At 39.1% G+C, this 16,473-nt stretch overlaps 1 protein-coding gene across 2 annotated transcripts in view; it reads left to right on the forward strand.

The window, feature by feature from the left end:
* The first annotated feature begins 13,408 nt into the window (after positions 1-13,408).
* Positions 13,409-16,473, forward strand: part of CDKL2 (cyclin dependent kinase like 2) — a 34,247-nt gene continuing 31,182 nt past the window's right edge. For both annotated transcript variants that reach the window (XM_057546211.1, XM_057546212.1), the window contains exons 1-2: positions 13,409-13,828; positions 16,067-16,265. In XM_057546211.1, the coding sequence (XP_057402194.1) occupies positions 16,098-16,265 (168 nt within the window). In that variant the 5' untranslated portion in view covers positions 13,409-13,828; positions 16,067-16,097. The remainder of the gene's footprint in view (positions 13,829-16,066; positions 16,266-16,473) is intronic.

Genomic DNA, 16,473 nt, shown 5'->3' on the forward strand with positions numbered 1-16,473 from the left:
GCGTTTATCTATGTCCCTAATTTAATCTGTAGGTTTGTGTTCCAGAATATTTTCTCCCAATTGCATTTCACACAACCTAAGTAAAAATAAGGAATTATTCTAAAACCAACTATTATTTGTGAAATTTGATATATAAAATAAATCATTTAAGTAAGACTTGAACATTGTTAGAGACCTATCTCAGTTCAGTTAGATAGCTGGTATACAAGATAAAGAATGTTAGAATAGAATAATAAGTGGTAAGGAAGGTGAGAATGATGTAAAGCAGATGACTAAACATTTATTTTCTGTAAAAATCTTGGGTTTTCCAAAGGATTGCTACCTCATCTCAGAAGGAAAAGAGAAAGGGGATGGGAAGACTGAGGTTATCTGAAGTTAAGGACATGACCCAGTTCAGCAATTAGAACAGATTTGTCAAGCTCTAAAGGAATATTAAAAAGGAAAGAAGAGTCATAGTTACGAATATATACTTTAAATGAGTAATGAAGTCATAAGGCATATGTAATTTCAGAACTTTGTTAAAAAGGGTGATGAAAGTGAATTTTTCCTGATATATTCATAACACTGTTTTATGAAGATTCCTTAAATCGGTCTTCACAGGTTTGTACTGAAGAAAAGCCAGAACAACCATTATTTAAATACTCCTGGGCAGTAAGACTTTAAGATTTTTATAAATGTATATTAAATTCCTTTCAATGTTAATTATGATGTATAATAACATCTAATTTTATGGCTGTGGAAAAAATTTTTAGAAGGGGTAAGATGTATATGCGACACTAATATTGCAAGCAGAACCAGATCTGAAGGAGCAAAATATCCTTTGGTCCAGGAAATTTATATGGAACAAAATATTTGAAAGTTTTACCCATACAAGGTACTACATTTAACTGTGTTATATGATATAGTCTTTGTATAAAGTGAATGAAAATTTAGTGGATATATGTTCATATTTTTCCTTTAAATTAAGACAGCTTGCTCATCATTTAACTACAGATGAAGACTTGATTTTTTTTCATTCTGTGTTCATAAGACTTTCTAATTATTAAGTCTTGATCAATTTAATGCCAGAATTCTAAATTATTTTAAATTACTGGATAAATGAATTATTTATTATGTCCTGAAAGAGATTTCCCTTCGTGATGGATTTCAGTGGGTTCATATAGAGAGTAATTGTTTAAAAAAAATTTTGCATAATTAAGTCAGCATTCCTAAGTAATGAAGTTTCTGGGTATTTTTGACAAAGACTGAAATCTTCCGGTCTATTTATGTAGTATATAAACACCTTATACTTCAGAATAATAGGAAATGAAGTCTGTTTTTAGCATTACCAAATACTGGACAAAATACTATAAATGTGGGTTTAGGATTAAACATTCACAGAAAAGATTACTACTCCTGTCCTTGATCTCAGAGTTTTGATAAAGCTGATTGCCTACTTGGAATGCTTTGTTTTGTGACATTAATAATATTCTTTTAACTGCTCCTGTTTTCTGTACTCTTTATCACCCCATAACCACCATTATCCCCCCAACACACACACACACACACACACATCTGTCCTCAGTCTCTTTCCCCACAGATTTTCTCTGAATGGTTTCATTTAGGCCAGGAAGTACCTTAGCTTCAGTATATTGTCCATTCAGTAGATTCCACATAGTGTGATGGTCAAGAGAAGGGCTTTGGAGACAGCCTGGCCTTGAATGGCAACTCCACCACTCAATGGTTACATCTCCTGTTTAACTCATTTGTAAAATGAGGTGGATGATTGTGAGGGTTGAGGGAGTTAATACATAAAGCACCTAAAACAATGTATTGAGCACTCAGCAAGTGTTACCTGATACTGTTTTTCACTCAGTTGAATTTCTACTGCCTCCCTATTCTGTGTTTCAAACACTTCTTTTTTTAATCCTTTTTTGCCTTGTCCCCTTTTGAAGTCCTTCAGTAATTCAAAATTCGAAAGTCCAAAACAATGTGTTTTCTCTTTCTAAGTGACATGCATACCTGGTTCGCTGATAATGAACATGTCTATTTTTCTGACCTGTTTAACCTAGAAATGTTTGGAGTCTCATCTGTTCTACTTAATGTTTTCTGTTCGTCTCCCTTCTATCCATTTTTCAGGCTGCAGGAAGATCTGTTCATGCTCTTCTGATTAACTTTGACTGGCTCATTTAATTCATTAACTATTGAGCTTCTGAGTGCCAGGTGCTGTTCTAGGTACTGTTGATAAATGATGAAATGAACAAGGTTCCCCGCTCTCAGGTTAAAAAGGTCTAAAAGTGAGTGTTTGCATATTTAAGAAGGTAGCTAGGGGCAGACCATAAGGAGGTTGGTCCTTATCCCAAGAGCAATAGGAAGTTGAAGGTTTTGTTGAGTGGCGGGAAGGTAATTCTACTTTGAAATCTCTGGAGTTCAATAAGTTGGGTCTCTGGGTTAATTGAAGGAGGTAAGCAATGAGTAAATGAGGTGAAAGGACGCTGTAGGAGTTCAGTCAAGAGCTATGAAAGTAGAATGGTTGTAGTAGCTTGGACTAGAGTGGTGATGTTAGAAACCTAAAGAATTTGAAAGGGGGTAAAACAGCCAGGTCTTGGTGAGGAAAAAGGTGGTATCTAAGAATCTGAAGTTGTTCACTTGCATAATTGGAAAAGTAAAGTGATATGTGGAACAAATTACTGATAAAAAACCAGGTTTCATGATGGGGAGGCAGGAGTGCTATTGGAACCTCTTGGCTTTTGGTGTGAAATGGACCTGAAAAGAGGAAGCTGTATAGGGCGGTATGTAATTGTGACTTGTGCCTTTTAATTTCAAAAACAGTATATAGAGTGGCAAGTTTTATGTATATTTTATTTTACAACAACACAAGAGCATGGTATGCACATCATAGAAAGTAAAGAGAATCCAAAAGAATGAACATCCACAATTCAGCCTGTAGATGATCCCTATAAATACCTTGGGGTGTGTGTGTGTGTGTGTGTGTGTGTGTGTGTGTTTTCCTTTATACTATTAAACATTGCTTTAATGAAGACAGACCACTTAATGGTGTTTATCAAGTGTTTATTGAGTGCCTGTGTGCCAGGCACTGTTCTTGATGTTGAGGATACATGAGCAAGACAAGTCCATTGGTCTCCCTCTGTCTGAGCTTATGTACTTTACAATGGAGAAGAGTAGTTGTAAATGCGCTGTAAAGTAAGATAAAACAAAGCAACTGAGTGGCAATTTTAGATGCCTAGAGTTGACATGAAACATAGGAGCTCTCCCCTCAGAGGGACTAGATAACATGTAAAGCTTATAAAATTGGAAAAACTTCGAGGGTAATGAGAAGAAGCTGGGATAGGTGGATTTGGGTCAAGGAGGGGGGCAAAATGCTAACAGGTGAACTAGACTAGATCATGTAATTAACCCGCATAAGCAGTTTATTTGGATTTCTTTCTAATTGCAGTATGAAGCCATTAAAGAGAATTAAGCATAGGAGTGATATGCCATGTAGAGGCTAGATGGTAGGAGGATAAGAATGGAAACGAACCTGTTGTGGTAGTTCAAGACTACTATATCTGAGGGAGGGAAATAGATTTAGGTTATTTTTTGGCAGCTGAATTTAGGTGTCTGAAAGGAACTGAGAATGATTCAAGTTCTGAATAGTTAACATAAATGTACAAATCAATGAAAATCAGATATTTCCACTTTAAAATAGTGTAACCAGTAAAATAGTTATCTTTACACCCATTTTTATCTCTCAAATGATTTTCCTCCAATATTTGAGGATATACTGTGAATCATACTGCTGGTAGCTTTACATCTGATTTCATATTTAGGCAAACTAAGGTGTAGTTATCTTTTACAGTCAGGGAGACAGGCTCAGAAAGTTTATTATGGTTACACTAGTACGAAATGATTTGAAATACTGGATTAGCTATAAGAGTTGATCTACTTTAAAAGATGAGTGATTTTAGGAAAAATGGGTTTTAAGCACTAAAAGTTTAATCTTTGCAACGTATTTTTATCCTGGCTTTATTTCAGAAAATTGGAAAATCACAGCCTCCAGCATTAGCAGGCCTAAAATTAATTCAGGAACTACTACATTCAGGAAATACAGTGTTAAGCAATGAGGCAGAGTGCAGACTTGGAACAGAAATCAAATAGCTGTTAAATACTGTGAGTCTGAGCTGAGAAAAAGGAATAATTTTTGAGGGCTTGTCACTTCACATATGTTATATCTTAATCTGATAACCCTATTAAGTTCATCTATTTATTGTGTGTTTTTGAAGAGGTGAACTAAAGCTTGGAGAGGTAAAAACAAAGCTCTGCCTGGCGTATGGTGACGAGGATAGTGACTTGGAATAGAAACAGATGTGAGACATTTCAGTTGGATGGTGACTTATCAGAAAGGAGTAGTGATGTTTCAAAGACAGCACTAAAGTAACCAGTATGTGTACAGGAAGTGAGAAAGACTTGTATAGCAGTCAGTGAATATTAGCATCTAATATGTGCCAGAAACCTCCCTAGGTGCTGGCTGGCAGTACAGCAAATACAGCCTACCCTCAGGAAGCTTGTAGTTTTCGAGGGAGGGAAGCAACAAGTAATTTCAGTCCTGATTAGTCCTGGGTATAATACAACTCATTTAGTTCCAACAGCAATCCCGTGAGGAGTACTATTTATTTTACAGAAGGATACATTCAGGCACAATGGGGTTAGTTACTTTTCCAGTAGCACCTGGCTAGTGGGGGATAGAACTAGTAGGGAATGTAATAGTAACTAGAGATGGGGCTGTTCCTTAATCACTACCAGGGGTGGTAATGAAAGGCCTCAAGAGGTACATGTGAGATCTGAAATGAAGAGAAGGCAGCTTTGAGGAGGAAGAGCGTTCCAAATAGAACAAATGCAGAGGCCCTGTATTTGGAAGGAGCTTGGAGTGTTCAAGGGCATTAACGCCAGTGTGGCCACAATAGTAAGCAGCTGATATCAAGAGATAGGTAACAGCTAAATCGAGGATGGCCTTGTAGTTGGATTTTACTCTCGAACTGGGATTGTAGGGATCTGAGCAAGGAAATGATGTGATCTGAATTAGCAGGGAACCAGTCAGGAAGGGCTGTTGGGTGATGTCGATGGTCGCTTAGATTAGGGTTGGAGCAGTGAAGATGGTGATAAATGGTCAGTTAATAAGATAATTTGGGATACAACCTACAACACTTTATTATGAATTGGATTTTGAATGTGAGGGAAAGATAATTTTCAAGGATGACTCCTAGGATTTTTATGCAACTTGGTGTGGAGGGCAGTACTCTTACTGAGATAGAGAAGGAGCAGGAATGAAATGTGGAGGGAAGATCAACAGTTCTCTTATATCCATGTTAAGTTTCATATGCCAATTGAATATCCAAGAAGAAATGTCAGGCAGTATGGTATGATTTTGGAATTCTGAGGAGAGCTCTGTGCTGTGATTGGTCAGCAGAGGTCTTTGCAGCTGTTGGGTTAGAGGAGATCATCTAGACAGAGAGTGTACAGAAGAGAAGAAGCTGAGGACTGAGCCCTCCAACACTCCCAACATGTAGGGTTCTAGAACAGGAGAACCATGCAAAGAAAACAGACAAAATATGGCAAATATTGGTGTCATGGAAAGCTAAGTTTCAAGAATTTGTCTTGGAAAGTGTAGAAAGTTGTGTCACGCTGCTGAGAGGTCAAAGAAGGTGGTGAATTAATTAGGGTGGACTAACTGCTAAAATAAATAGACCCCAAAATGTCTAATGGCTCAAACACAATAGTTCCCCCCCTCATATAACAAAAGGGGGAGTGGTCATGAAGAGGTCAGTAGTCTGGCTCCCCCTCACGTAATCATTTAGGGACCCAGATGAATGAAGGCTCTAGTAACTTCACAGTGTGGCTTCAAGATCCCATTATACTCATCTCCATTACAGCTAGCTGGGAGGGAAAAGGAACATGGAGGATCTTTTTTTTTTTTTTTAATTTTATTTATGTATTTTTGGCTGCGCTGGGTCTTCGTTGCTGCACACAGGCCCTCTCTAGCTGCGGCGAGTGGGGGCCACTCCTCACCACAGTGCGTGGGCCTCTCACCTCGGCGGCCTCTCCCATTGCGGAGCATGGGCTCCAGGCACGCGGGCTTCAGCAGTTGTGGCGCATGGGCCTAGCTGCTCTGCAGCACGTGTGATCCTCCCGAACCAGAGCTCCTTGTCCCCTGCATTGACAGGCGGACTCAACCACTGCGCCACCAGGGAAGCCCCAACATGGAGGATCTTGAACGGAGATTTTTATGGGCCAGGTCTGGGAACGGTACACATCTCATATTCCATTGGCTTGAATTCAGTCGCATGATCACCCCTAACTGCAGTGGAGATTTCAGAAAATAAGCAAGCTATACATAGAGAAAAAAGGAACCAGTTTACTGTGAGTAGCTAGTAACCTCTGCCACAGATGGCTTTGTGTAGGTCTCAGTGACTTCTGGGAAGAGCTATTCCAGTGAAGTGATAAGGATGAAAGCCCAAGAGAGAACAGGATGTAGGAAATGAACAGACTTTTTTTCTGTAGTTTTGCTATGAATACGAACAGGAATGCAGCAGAGGCTAGAGGAAGAGGGAACATCAAGGGAGAGTTTATAAGAGGCTTGTTATCAGTGCAGACAGAATGTATACTATTTTTAACATTTGAGGAATGGATTCCCAGGTTTATATTGTTACATGATATAGCTGTGTTGGTGACTGACAGATAAAATATGGTGTATGCTGAACTTGACCAAATAAGTGGTGTATTGTACTTTAGGTTTCCAAATCTAATTGTCTTTTTTTTTTTTCATTAAAATTTTACTTTTTTTTTAACGGGGAAAACTCACATGGAATACACTTCAAAAGGTACAGTTTTGTAAGTGAAAGGCCTTCTTCCTCCATCCACCACCACAAAATTCTACCTAGAGGCAACCATTTTTTATCTAATTTTTTTGTACACCCTTCCAGAGATCTTTCTATATCCAAGAGAATACAAATATACATTTTTTTCTTTTTAGGCATAAGTGGTGGCCCCCTGCACAAATGCACATTACTTTTATTATTTCACCATATATCATGGAGGTCATTACATATCAGTAAACAAAGTGCCTGCTCATTCTTTTTTACAGGTGCATAGTATTCCATGTTTTTAAAAAAAATTTTTACTAGAGTATAGTTGATTTACAATGTTGTGTTAGCTTCTGCTGTACAGCAAAGTGTAACAGTAATACATATACATATATCCACTCTTTTTTAGATTCTTTTCCCATATAGGCCATTACAGAGTATTGAGAAGAGTTCCCTGTGCTATACAGTAGGTCCTTATTAGTTATCTATTTTATAGATAGTGTGTATTTGTCAACCCCAGTCTCCCAGTTTATCCCTCCCCCCTGCCCGCTTTCCCCCCTGGTAACCATGAGTTTGTTTTCTATATCTGACTCTATTTCTGTTTGTAAATAAGTTCATTTGTACCATTTTTTTAAGGTTCCACATATAAGCAATAGCATATGATACTTGTCTGTGACTTACTTCACTCAGTGTGACAATCTCTAGGTGCATCCATGTTGCTGCAAATGGCATTATTCCATTTTTTAAAAAATCAATTTATTTATTTTTGGCTGTGTTGGGTCTTCGTTGCTGTTCACAGGCTTTCTCTAGTTGCGGCGGGCAGGGGCTACTCTATGTTGTAGTGTGCCAGCTTCTCACTGGGGTGGATTCTCTTGTTGCAGAGCACAGACTCTAAGGTGCACGGGCTCAGTAGCTACAGCACACAGGCTCAGTAGTTGTGGCTTGGGGGCTCTAGAGCACAGGCTCAGTAGTTGTGACGCATGGGCTTAGTTGCTCCGCGGCATATGGGATCATCCCAGACCAGGGCTCGAACCCGTGTCCCCTGCATTGGCAGGCAGATTCTTAACCACTGTGCCACCAGGGAAGCCCTATTTCATTCTTTTTTATGGCTGAGTAACATTCCATTGTATATATGTACCACTACGTTTTTATCCATTCCTCTGTCAGTGGACATTTAGGTTGCTTCCTTGTCCAGGCTATTGTAAATTGTGCTGCACTGAACACTGGGGTGCATGTATTGTTTCAAATTATGGTTTTCTCTGGATATATGCCCAGGAGTGGGATTGCAGGGTCAAATGGTAGGTCTATTTTTAGCTTTTTTTTTTTTTTGGCTGCGTTGGGTCTTCGTTGCTGCGTGCGGGCTTTCTCTAGTTGCGGCGAGCGGGGGCCTCTCTTGTGGAGCACAGGCTCTAGGCACACGGGCTTCAGTAGTTGTGGCACACAGGCTCAGTAGTTGTGGCACGTGGGCTCTAGAGTGCAGGCTCAGTAGTTGTGGCGCATGGGCTTACTTGCTCTGCGGCACGTGGGATCTTCCTGGATCAGGGATTGAACCTGTGTCCCCTGCATTTGCAGGCAGATTCTTAACCACTGCGCCACCAGGGAAGTCCCTATTTTTCGTTTTTTAAGGAACCTCTGTACTGTTCTCCATAGTGGCTGTACGAATTTACATCCCCACCAACAGTGTAGGAGGGTTCTTTTTTCTTCACACCCCAAATCTGATTGTCTTAATCACTTTTAAATGTAGTAATGAGGTCAATGAATGAATTACTAGATTGAGAACAGAATTCTCTCTTCTAAGGCAAATGTCCTTCCATCAAAGAACAAGAACTTCAAAATGAGTCAGTCCATTTTTTTAACAGAATGTCAGAATGTATTCGTAGCTGTATGCTCAATAATATACTGAACATAAAGAACCTTACTTTTTGTAGTCTGAAGATTTTGTGGCCCTTCCTTTCACTTGGTAACTCAACTGAAGTGTGCCAAAAACCCGTGATCAATCAGTATCTCATGAGACCTAAGTGGTGTGGTTTTTTTGTTTTGTTTTGTTTTGGCAAGAAACTGACTGAAGCACATTTTTGGGGGGATGTCCAGATATGTAAAGAATGATTGTTGCCAAGAGTTACTTAACAGAGATGATTGCTAAGGTGAGAAAGAGAATTGGGCTACTCTAAGCTAAAATGTATAAATTTACTGAAAAAAGATTTCTAGGCAGGCTATGTACTTCTTATCTTCCTATATTCACTGTTTAATTCCAGAACATTTTCATTAGCCTAAAAAGAAACCCCAGGGAATTCCCTGGCGGTCCAGTGGTTAGGACTCGGCACTTTCACTGCTGGGGTCGGGTTCAATCCCTGGTCGGGGAACTAAGATCCTGCAAGCCATGCAGTGTGCCAAAAAAAGAAACCCCATAACCATTAGTAGTCACTCCTCATTCCCATCTCCCCCTCAGTCCCTGGTAACTACTAATCTACTTTCTGTTTGTATGAATTTGTCTACGCTGAACACTTCATATAAGTGGAATCACATAATATGTGATCTTTTGTGTCTGGCATCTTTCGCTTAGCATACTTTTTTTTTTTTTTTTAATTTTATTTATTTATTTATTTATTTATTTATTCATTCATTCATTCATTCATTCATCCATTCATGGCTGTGTTGGGTCTTCGTTTCTTTGCGAGGGCTTTCTCTAGTTGCGGCAAGCGGGGGCCACTCTTCATCGCGGTGCGCAGGCCTCTCACTATCGCGGCCTCTCTTGTTGCAGAGCACAGGCTCCAGACGCGCAGGCTCAGTAGCTGTGGCTCACGGGCCCAGTTGCTCCGCGGCATGTGGGATCCTCCCAGACCAGGGCTCGAACCCGTGTCCCCTGCACTGGCAGGCAGACTCTCAACCACTGCGCCACCAGGGAAGCCCCGCTTAGCATACTTTTAAAAATATATATATATATATTTATTTATTTGGCTGTGCCAGGTCTTAGTTGCGGCATGTGGGATCTTTAGTTGCAGCATGTGGGCTCCTTTAGTTGCGACATGCGGGCTCTTAGTTGCAGCATGAAGGATCTAGTTCCCTGACCAGGGATCAAACCTGGGCTCCCTGCACTGGGAGCATGGAGTCTTAACCACTGGACCACCAGGGAAATCCCAGCATACTGTTTTTAAGATTCATCCATGTTGTAGCATCTATGAGTACTTTGTTCCTTTTTAAGGGGGAATAATATTCCATTGTATGGATATAGCACAGTTTATCCATTCATCAATTGATGGACATTTGAGTTTACCTTTTTGGCTACTATGAAATCAATTCATATGAATATCAGTACTGCTGTGAACATTCATGTACAAGTTTTTGTATGAACATGTGTTTTCATTTTTCTTGGGTCTATACCTAGGAATGGAATTGCTGGGTCGTATGGTCCTTAGTCTCTTTTTAACCTTTGTTTCTTTGCCATCTCTCAGGCTTTCTTCTTGTTGCCAATCTCATACACTCCCACAGTGTTTTCTTTAGATTTTTAGAACATTTCACTTTCTTTAGTGATTAAAATCTGCATTTCAACCTCCTTCTGCATTGTCCCACTTGTTCATGTTACGATTCTTTAGGAAAAGGTTATGACTTTTCATACTGCGACTTCAAGTTTCTTTGAATTCAGTTCCAATGACATTTTTCAATAAACTTCAGCTACCCAAAGGAATGGCCAAACATTCCACTCTTTAGAACTCATCATCATCATCTTGTGCCATTTCCAAAATCTTAAATTCACAACTTGCTTTCTTTGACAGTAACTTTTTCTCCTATTTCACTCCCATTAAACTTACTCTTCATGCCTATGATGAGCTCCATTTTCTCAGTGCCCCTGTATTTTCAGCTTATTAGTTAACTTGTCATAATTTGTCTTCTGATCTAGCTGGAACCACGGCAAACCATTTCAACTGTGCTTTCTCCATCATCCCTGATTTCTTAACTTTTTTGTTTAATCTCCTTGCACTACCACTTCCCTAAGTAGCTTATGTACTGTCTATTTTCTCCATTCTTGAACCTGAGGATGCCAAGTCCTATGAAACAGAGTCAGTTGGTTTCACTGTAAATTCATGGTGTCCATGCTCAAGTGGGCACATTTTACTATTTCGTATTCCTTTCATATCAAAATGTCTTCTTTCATAACTACCTATTTCAAGGAATTTCTGCTCACATATCCTTGAGCCTCAATCTCACCATTATCTTTTTTTCTGCAGAAATTTTTTTTACAGAGAAGATCTAAACCAGCTAATGTGTCTGTCCTACACTTTTCTGTTTTCCCTCTTTTCTAGAAACTTCTTCAAGGCTAAGTCCTTTTCACACTTTATTACCTTCTCTTCACTACCTGTCCTTGGTTTTTCATTAATTATTCCTTTTCTTGCCTCTTTAAAGCCCCTCTCTCTCCGTTCCTTTTCCCTACAAAGATTTTCTTGTTTAAAATTTCTTTTTAAAATAAACAATAACCCAATCCCGCTTCTACCTAATACTACCTCCTCTTCACCAAACATGTATTAATAGATGACTTTACCCAGGATGTGTAATTCTCTGCCTCCCCGCCCCCACCCCCCAGAAGATTTGAGTTTTATAGCAAACCGTATTGTACAGACCTGGGGCCCAGGGGCTCAACCCGGCTGGGTCCCTCACTTGTCCCCTGCCAGGTTGCCTCCTCCCCATCCCCCCAAGCAGCCCCATCCTCAAGCCTTTTGAGATCCCCATGACCCCCACCCCCGGCCTTTGATCTGTGCAGTCCTTTCCCCCATCTGCACACCTCTGTTACCTGAGGTATGTGAATAGATCCCCGCTTCCCTACATGGTACAACCTGGTTCCCGGGGGAGGCCTGGGCTGAGGGGCAGGACTGGGCCACCAGGGATGTGTAATTCTTGAATACCCTATGCCTCCTTTACAGTTGGCTTTCAAACTCAATTCTTTTTGAAATTGTTTTCTCAAGCGTTGTCTAGTCACCAAATCCAGTTTTTTAGTCTTTATCCTTTTGGTTGCTTGTGGGATATAAACAGGTTATTTTAAACTTCAGGGCCTTTTGCTTAGAGGTACCTTTAAAATGTTTATGTTGTTGAATATTTTTGTAAAGTTACATATTTTTACATTCTTCTTCTCAAGCTTCAGGCCTAACAAACCCAGATTCGCCACTTTATAAAAGGGAATCTGCTTCTCATATAAAAGAAGTTCATCACATTCTATTATAGCCTCTAGAGATAACTAAATGGGGCATGGCTCCCTCCAACGTGGTCACACCTAAGGATAGAGCTAATTACATCTTGCATTGACTAAAGAATTATATTCTTTCCATACCCAGGTCCCAGGTCTGGTCCTCATTATTACAGTTTCAGGAACTGGATTTTAAGCAGTTTGATCAAGGTGATCCGGCACTGGAAGATTAATTCATCCTAAGCAAACTCACAAAAGCTTATTTATAAACCAGAATGTTTATTTCTTTGTATACAAGAAGGAATTAATACCTTAATATTGACTATGGGTATAAATACCTGCTATCCAGGACACTCTCCTAACTGGATCATGGTATTATGGAAACCAAATAGAATTATAAAATGGTTAGTTTTTATGATTTAACATGAAAATAACTGAGTGCTTAAGGCTTCCTCACTGCAGAGGTATGGCTTAAACCCCAAATTCCTTGAAAATGAGGAAAGCCCTGTTTCTTGTGTGACTTCAGCATGTGCATGATTCTGACCTACCCGTCTTGCCTAATCACGGATTGAGTTGATCTGTGCCTTAAACATCGCATCCCCAGCTGCACCCTATTTGGCTGTGTGTCATACGCCAGTATTGCTCATGTCTTTTAGTTCCCCAACCGTCTTAGCCCTTTTCCTCTTATTTCATTCATGTCCTCTCTTCCCCTTCCGTTATCTCCAAGTATTTCCCTCACTTTCACTAACCAGGTTGTCCTCCCCAGGGTCCCTTCTAACGCCAGTTCTGTCATCGTTTACCTACTTTCACCTTGCCTCGCCTACTTATCACCTCCTAGACTGTCACTCTCATCTCCTACCTGGCAGACTGACCCCGCTGCCCAGACCGGAAAGGAAGCGTCGAATCGCCGTCAAGCTCGAACATTCCCGGTTGAGGGGCTTCAGAGCCCACTCCCCGGCCCAGCCGAGGAGCTTGAAGAACGCTTCATGGCGCTCTTTGCACGGTCACCCCCTTCCATTTTCACCCAATCCTACAAAACCACCACCACTTTTAGCCTCTCCGTGAGCACCAGAATCGCCTGTTGTCCTCAGTCGCGAAGAGCGGTCTCCCGGTGAAGGCAGAAAGGTGCTTCCTTACTTGAGAAGGTAGGTGTGTGCTGATGCTGGCGTCTGCGCATCAGTGATCAGAACCTGAGCCAAGCCCCAGGTGAACTGGATGGGTGGTTGGCGCTAAGCCAATCAGAGATCTCGACGACAGAACCCAGCCAATCAGAACACAGGAGGCTTGCCGCACTCGGGGGCGGGCCCGGGCGGGTGAAGATCCGCCCCTTGCAGCTTGGTGGCCAAGCCTTGGCCCAGGGCTAGCTAGAGCCGAGCAGGTTCACAGACTCCAGGGACCGGGCGCCTTAGGAGCTGGGAGGCGGTGCCCTAGCACCCCAGCTAACTTCCCTACAGGCCTTGGCCTTAACAGGTATTGGTGCCTGCCGTGGACGCATTTAGACCCTGGCCTTTTCTCTCTGGAGACTCTGTGCCTATGGTTGGGGACAGAGTGAGGTCGTTGCCTTGACGACGACAGCATGCGGCCCGCGGTCCTCCTGAGTGTGAACTTGCGGTGGGTTGAGGCCAGTCGGCCTCCTTGCCTACTTCACCTGGGACCTCTGACTGTGTCTGCGGAAGAAATCGCGACAGCAGTAGAATTGCTAGTTTGCTAGTCAGCATCTTTTAGACCTGCGAACGAGATGCATTTCACCTCAATTTTGTTTCCAAGTTGAAAACCTTTGGATATTTCCACGCCAAAGGATTTAAAAGAAACAGTAAGTATAATACTTTTGAAAGCTTCTATTATCTCGTTCTTTTATCTATAAGAGATTTCAACCTGTCTTTAACAAAATAAAAAATAGCATTTTTTAATTATCTAAATTATTAGTATGAGAACCATATGCTTCCATGACACATGTCCAGAACTACCACATTGCCAATTGGCCAGGTTTCCTTTTAGTTTGTATAACCCTTAACATTCCCAAGTAGAAGGCATGAGAAGTTATGGTTTATGAGTAACTGTTTCAGGAAACAAGAGGCTTTTTAAGCCTTGATACTTTTAAAGTATTTGTGGGAAGTGCCACTTGAAAAAGCAGGTGTGTTCAGTGTGCTGTGACCAAATGTGCAGTTGGTTGGAGAATACACTTGGAGTAGTCAACTTGCAGAATGTTAGCTTGTGACATGCTTCAGAACCTCTTAGACATGCTTAAGGTAATTTTAACTGTGTTCACTTTGCATTTCCAAATATTGAGGACACTAATTGCAAATGTTTTAAAATGATCCAGGTTATAGATTCCAGCTATTTTTGTCCTTGGTATGATAAGCCTAAAGTCTAGTCCTTAATAAAATATGCTGTTTTAGTGGAAGGAAAAAAAAATTAAAGAAAGGAGAGAGAGAATTACATTGAGAAATTTTTTTCAAACACTGACATTTTATTTAAAAATAGTTAATAGAGGTTAAATGGAAGTTAAAATGTCAAATGTATAGAAAGTTAGTGTCAGAGACACTGTTCTGTAAACAGTTTATAGTAGAACCTACTATCAAAGCTGGTAGTAAAATAAGGAAATAATTGGGTTGGTGTTGACTGGGATTTATTTATTTTTTCCCTCCCGAAGATCAGTCTTCTGACTTTCCATGTATATATACTATATATATATAACTATATATATATATAACTATATATATACTATATTATTATATATATAATAATTATATATATATATCCCCTAAATTGTCAAATGTAAACTGTTGAAAATGTATACATTGGATTATCACAGTTTGCTAGAACAAAGAGGATATTTGTTTTGTCTTTGTCATCAGTGTACCCATAGGGAAGCAAGGAAAACATCACAATTCACAATCTGGGTAAATTAATTTTAGGTTGCCATAGGTACACTACTAATGTTATAGGTAAGAATTTTTTTTCTTTCCAAGTTTTTTGAATGAGTGCTTTTATATTGTCAGGTTAAAAAAAAATTCAACTATGAATCATCATTTGAATATATAGTTACCAATAGACTATTTTTTTCCTCCCAAAACTTTTAGAACCACGTTGGGATTAACAGAAACATTTTTTATTCTTTGCTTCTGGAATTTAATTTCACAATCAGATTGTAAAAATAAATTTAACTTTGAAGTTGTAGTTATTAGCTTTTATATTTCATGGTGATCAAAACTTATGAATTAAAATCTAACCATATCTGGGCTGAAAAGTTTTTTGCTATACCAAAATATGTAGTGGAATGATTGCTGGTCCTTCACTAATTATTAGTAAAGTAAGAAAGATTTTGTTAGGATTGCCTTCATCCAGAAAATGTCATATAATGGGATGTAAAAGAATTCTACACACAAAATTCAAATAATCATACTTATAGTGATTAATCATTAAAAGGATTTTTGAAATACTGTATTTGGTGCACTAACATTTAACTATTAAAAATCTGCTTACATACTGTGATGTCATTGCTGTTATTTTATATGTTCAACATAGGAATTTAATTACTATGGTAATAAAAGTAAAGAAAAATAGTTGATCAGAAGTTGTTAGTGTTAACTTGGTAATACTTTTCCCAATAGACTAGAAAGCGCATAAAGATCCTCAACTTTGATCTTTTAAACCTGATGTAAAAAAATAAATTTTATCTTCACTGTAACCAAATTCACTTGTGCCTTTTTCACCTTAAAGTGAAAAGGAATTGTGTTTTTCTAAAGTAAACTGTTATTGTTTTGTATAATAGTTCAAGTATTGCTTTATCTTAATTAAAAATATATTGAAATTTCATTAACATGACATTTAAATTTGAAGTTAATGGCTTCAATTCCATTTGCCTTGTCTATTATGAACTGTATGTGAATATTTTGAAAACATAACTTAGATGCAGAAACATTACACAGGACAGCCATCGATGCAGTGTCTACTCTAATATGGAAAACAGGTGTGGAAGAATTAATTTGGGAGGGTGAAGGAAATTAATATACTCAACATAATTAACTCTATGTTTTGGTTTCCACAGCAAGAAAAATTCCTACTGGTTTTTAATTAAAATGGAAAAATATGAGAACCTAGGATTGGTTGGAGAAGGGAGCTATGGAATGGTGATGAAGTGTAGGAATAAAGATAGTGGAAGAATTGTGGCCATTAAGAAGTTCTTAGAAAGTGATGATGACAAAATGGTTAAAAAAATTGCTATGCGAGAAATCAAGTTACTAAAGGTAAGTTATCACATATATTGAATTGAAAAAAAATGAGTTGTTTCTTGAGTGACAGTAATTTTTTTTAAAAAAAATGCTGTTTTTATATTTGTTTTATTTCCATAACTTGGTTTAAAGTATAAATTTCTTCTTTTTTGGCAGTAAACAACAAGATTACATATACATATTCATTTATCTCATGAGTATAAACATGATTTTAATATTATTT

The sequence above is a fragment of the Balaenoptera acutorostrata genome, chromosome 5 (assembly GCF_949987535.1).
Source record: "Balaenoptera acutorostrata chromosome 5, mBalAcu1.1, whole genome shotgun sequence".
Taxonomy (NCBI): domain Eukaryota; kingdom Metazoa; phylum Chordata; class Mammalia; order Artiodactyla; family Balaenopteridae; genus Balaenoptera; species Balaenoptera acutorostrata.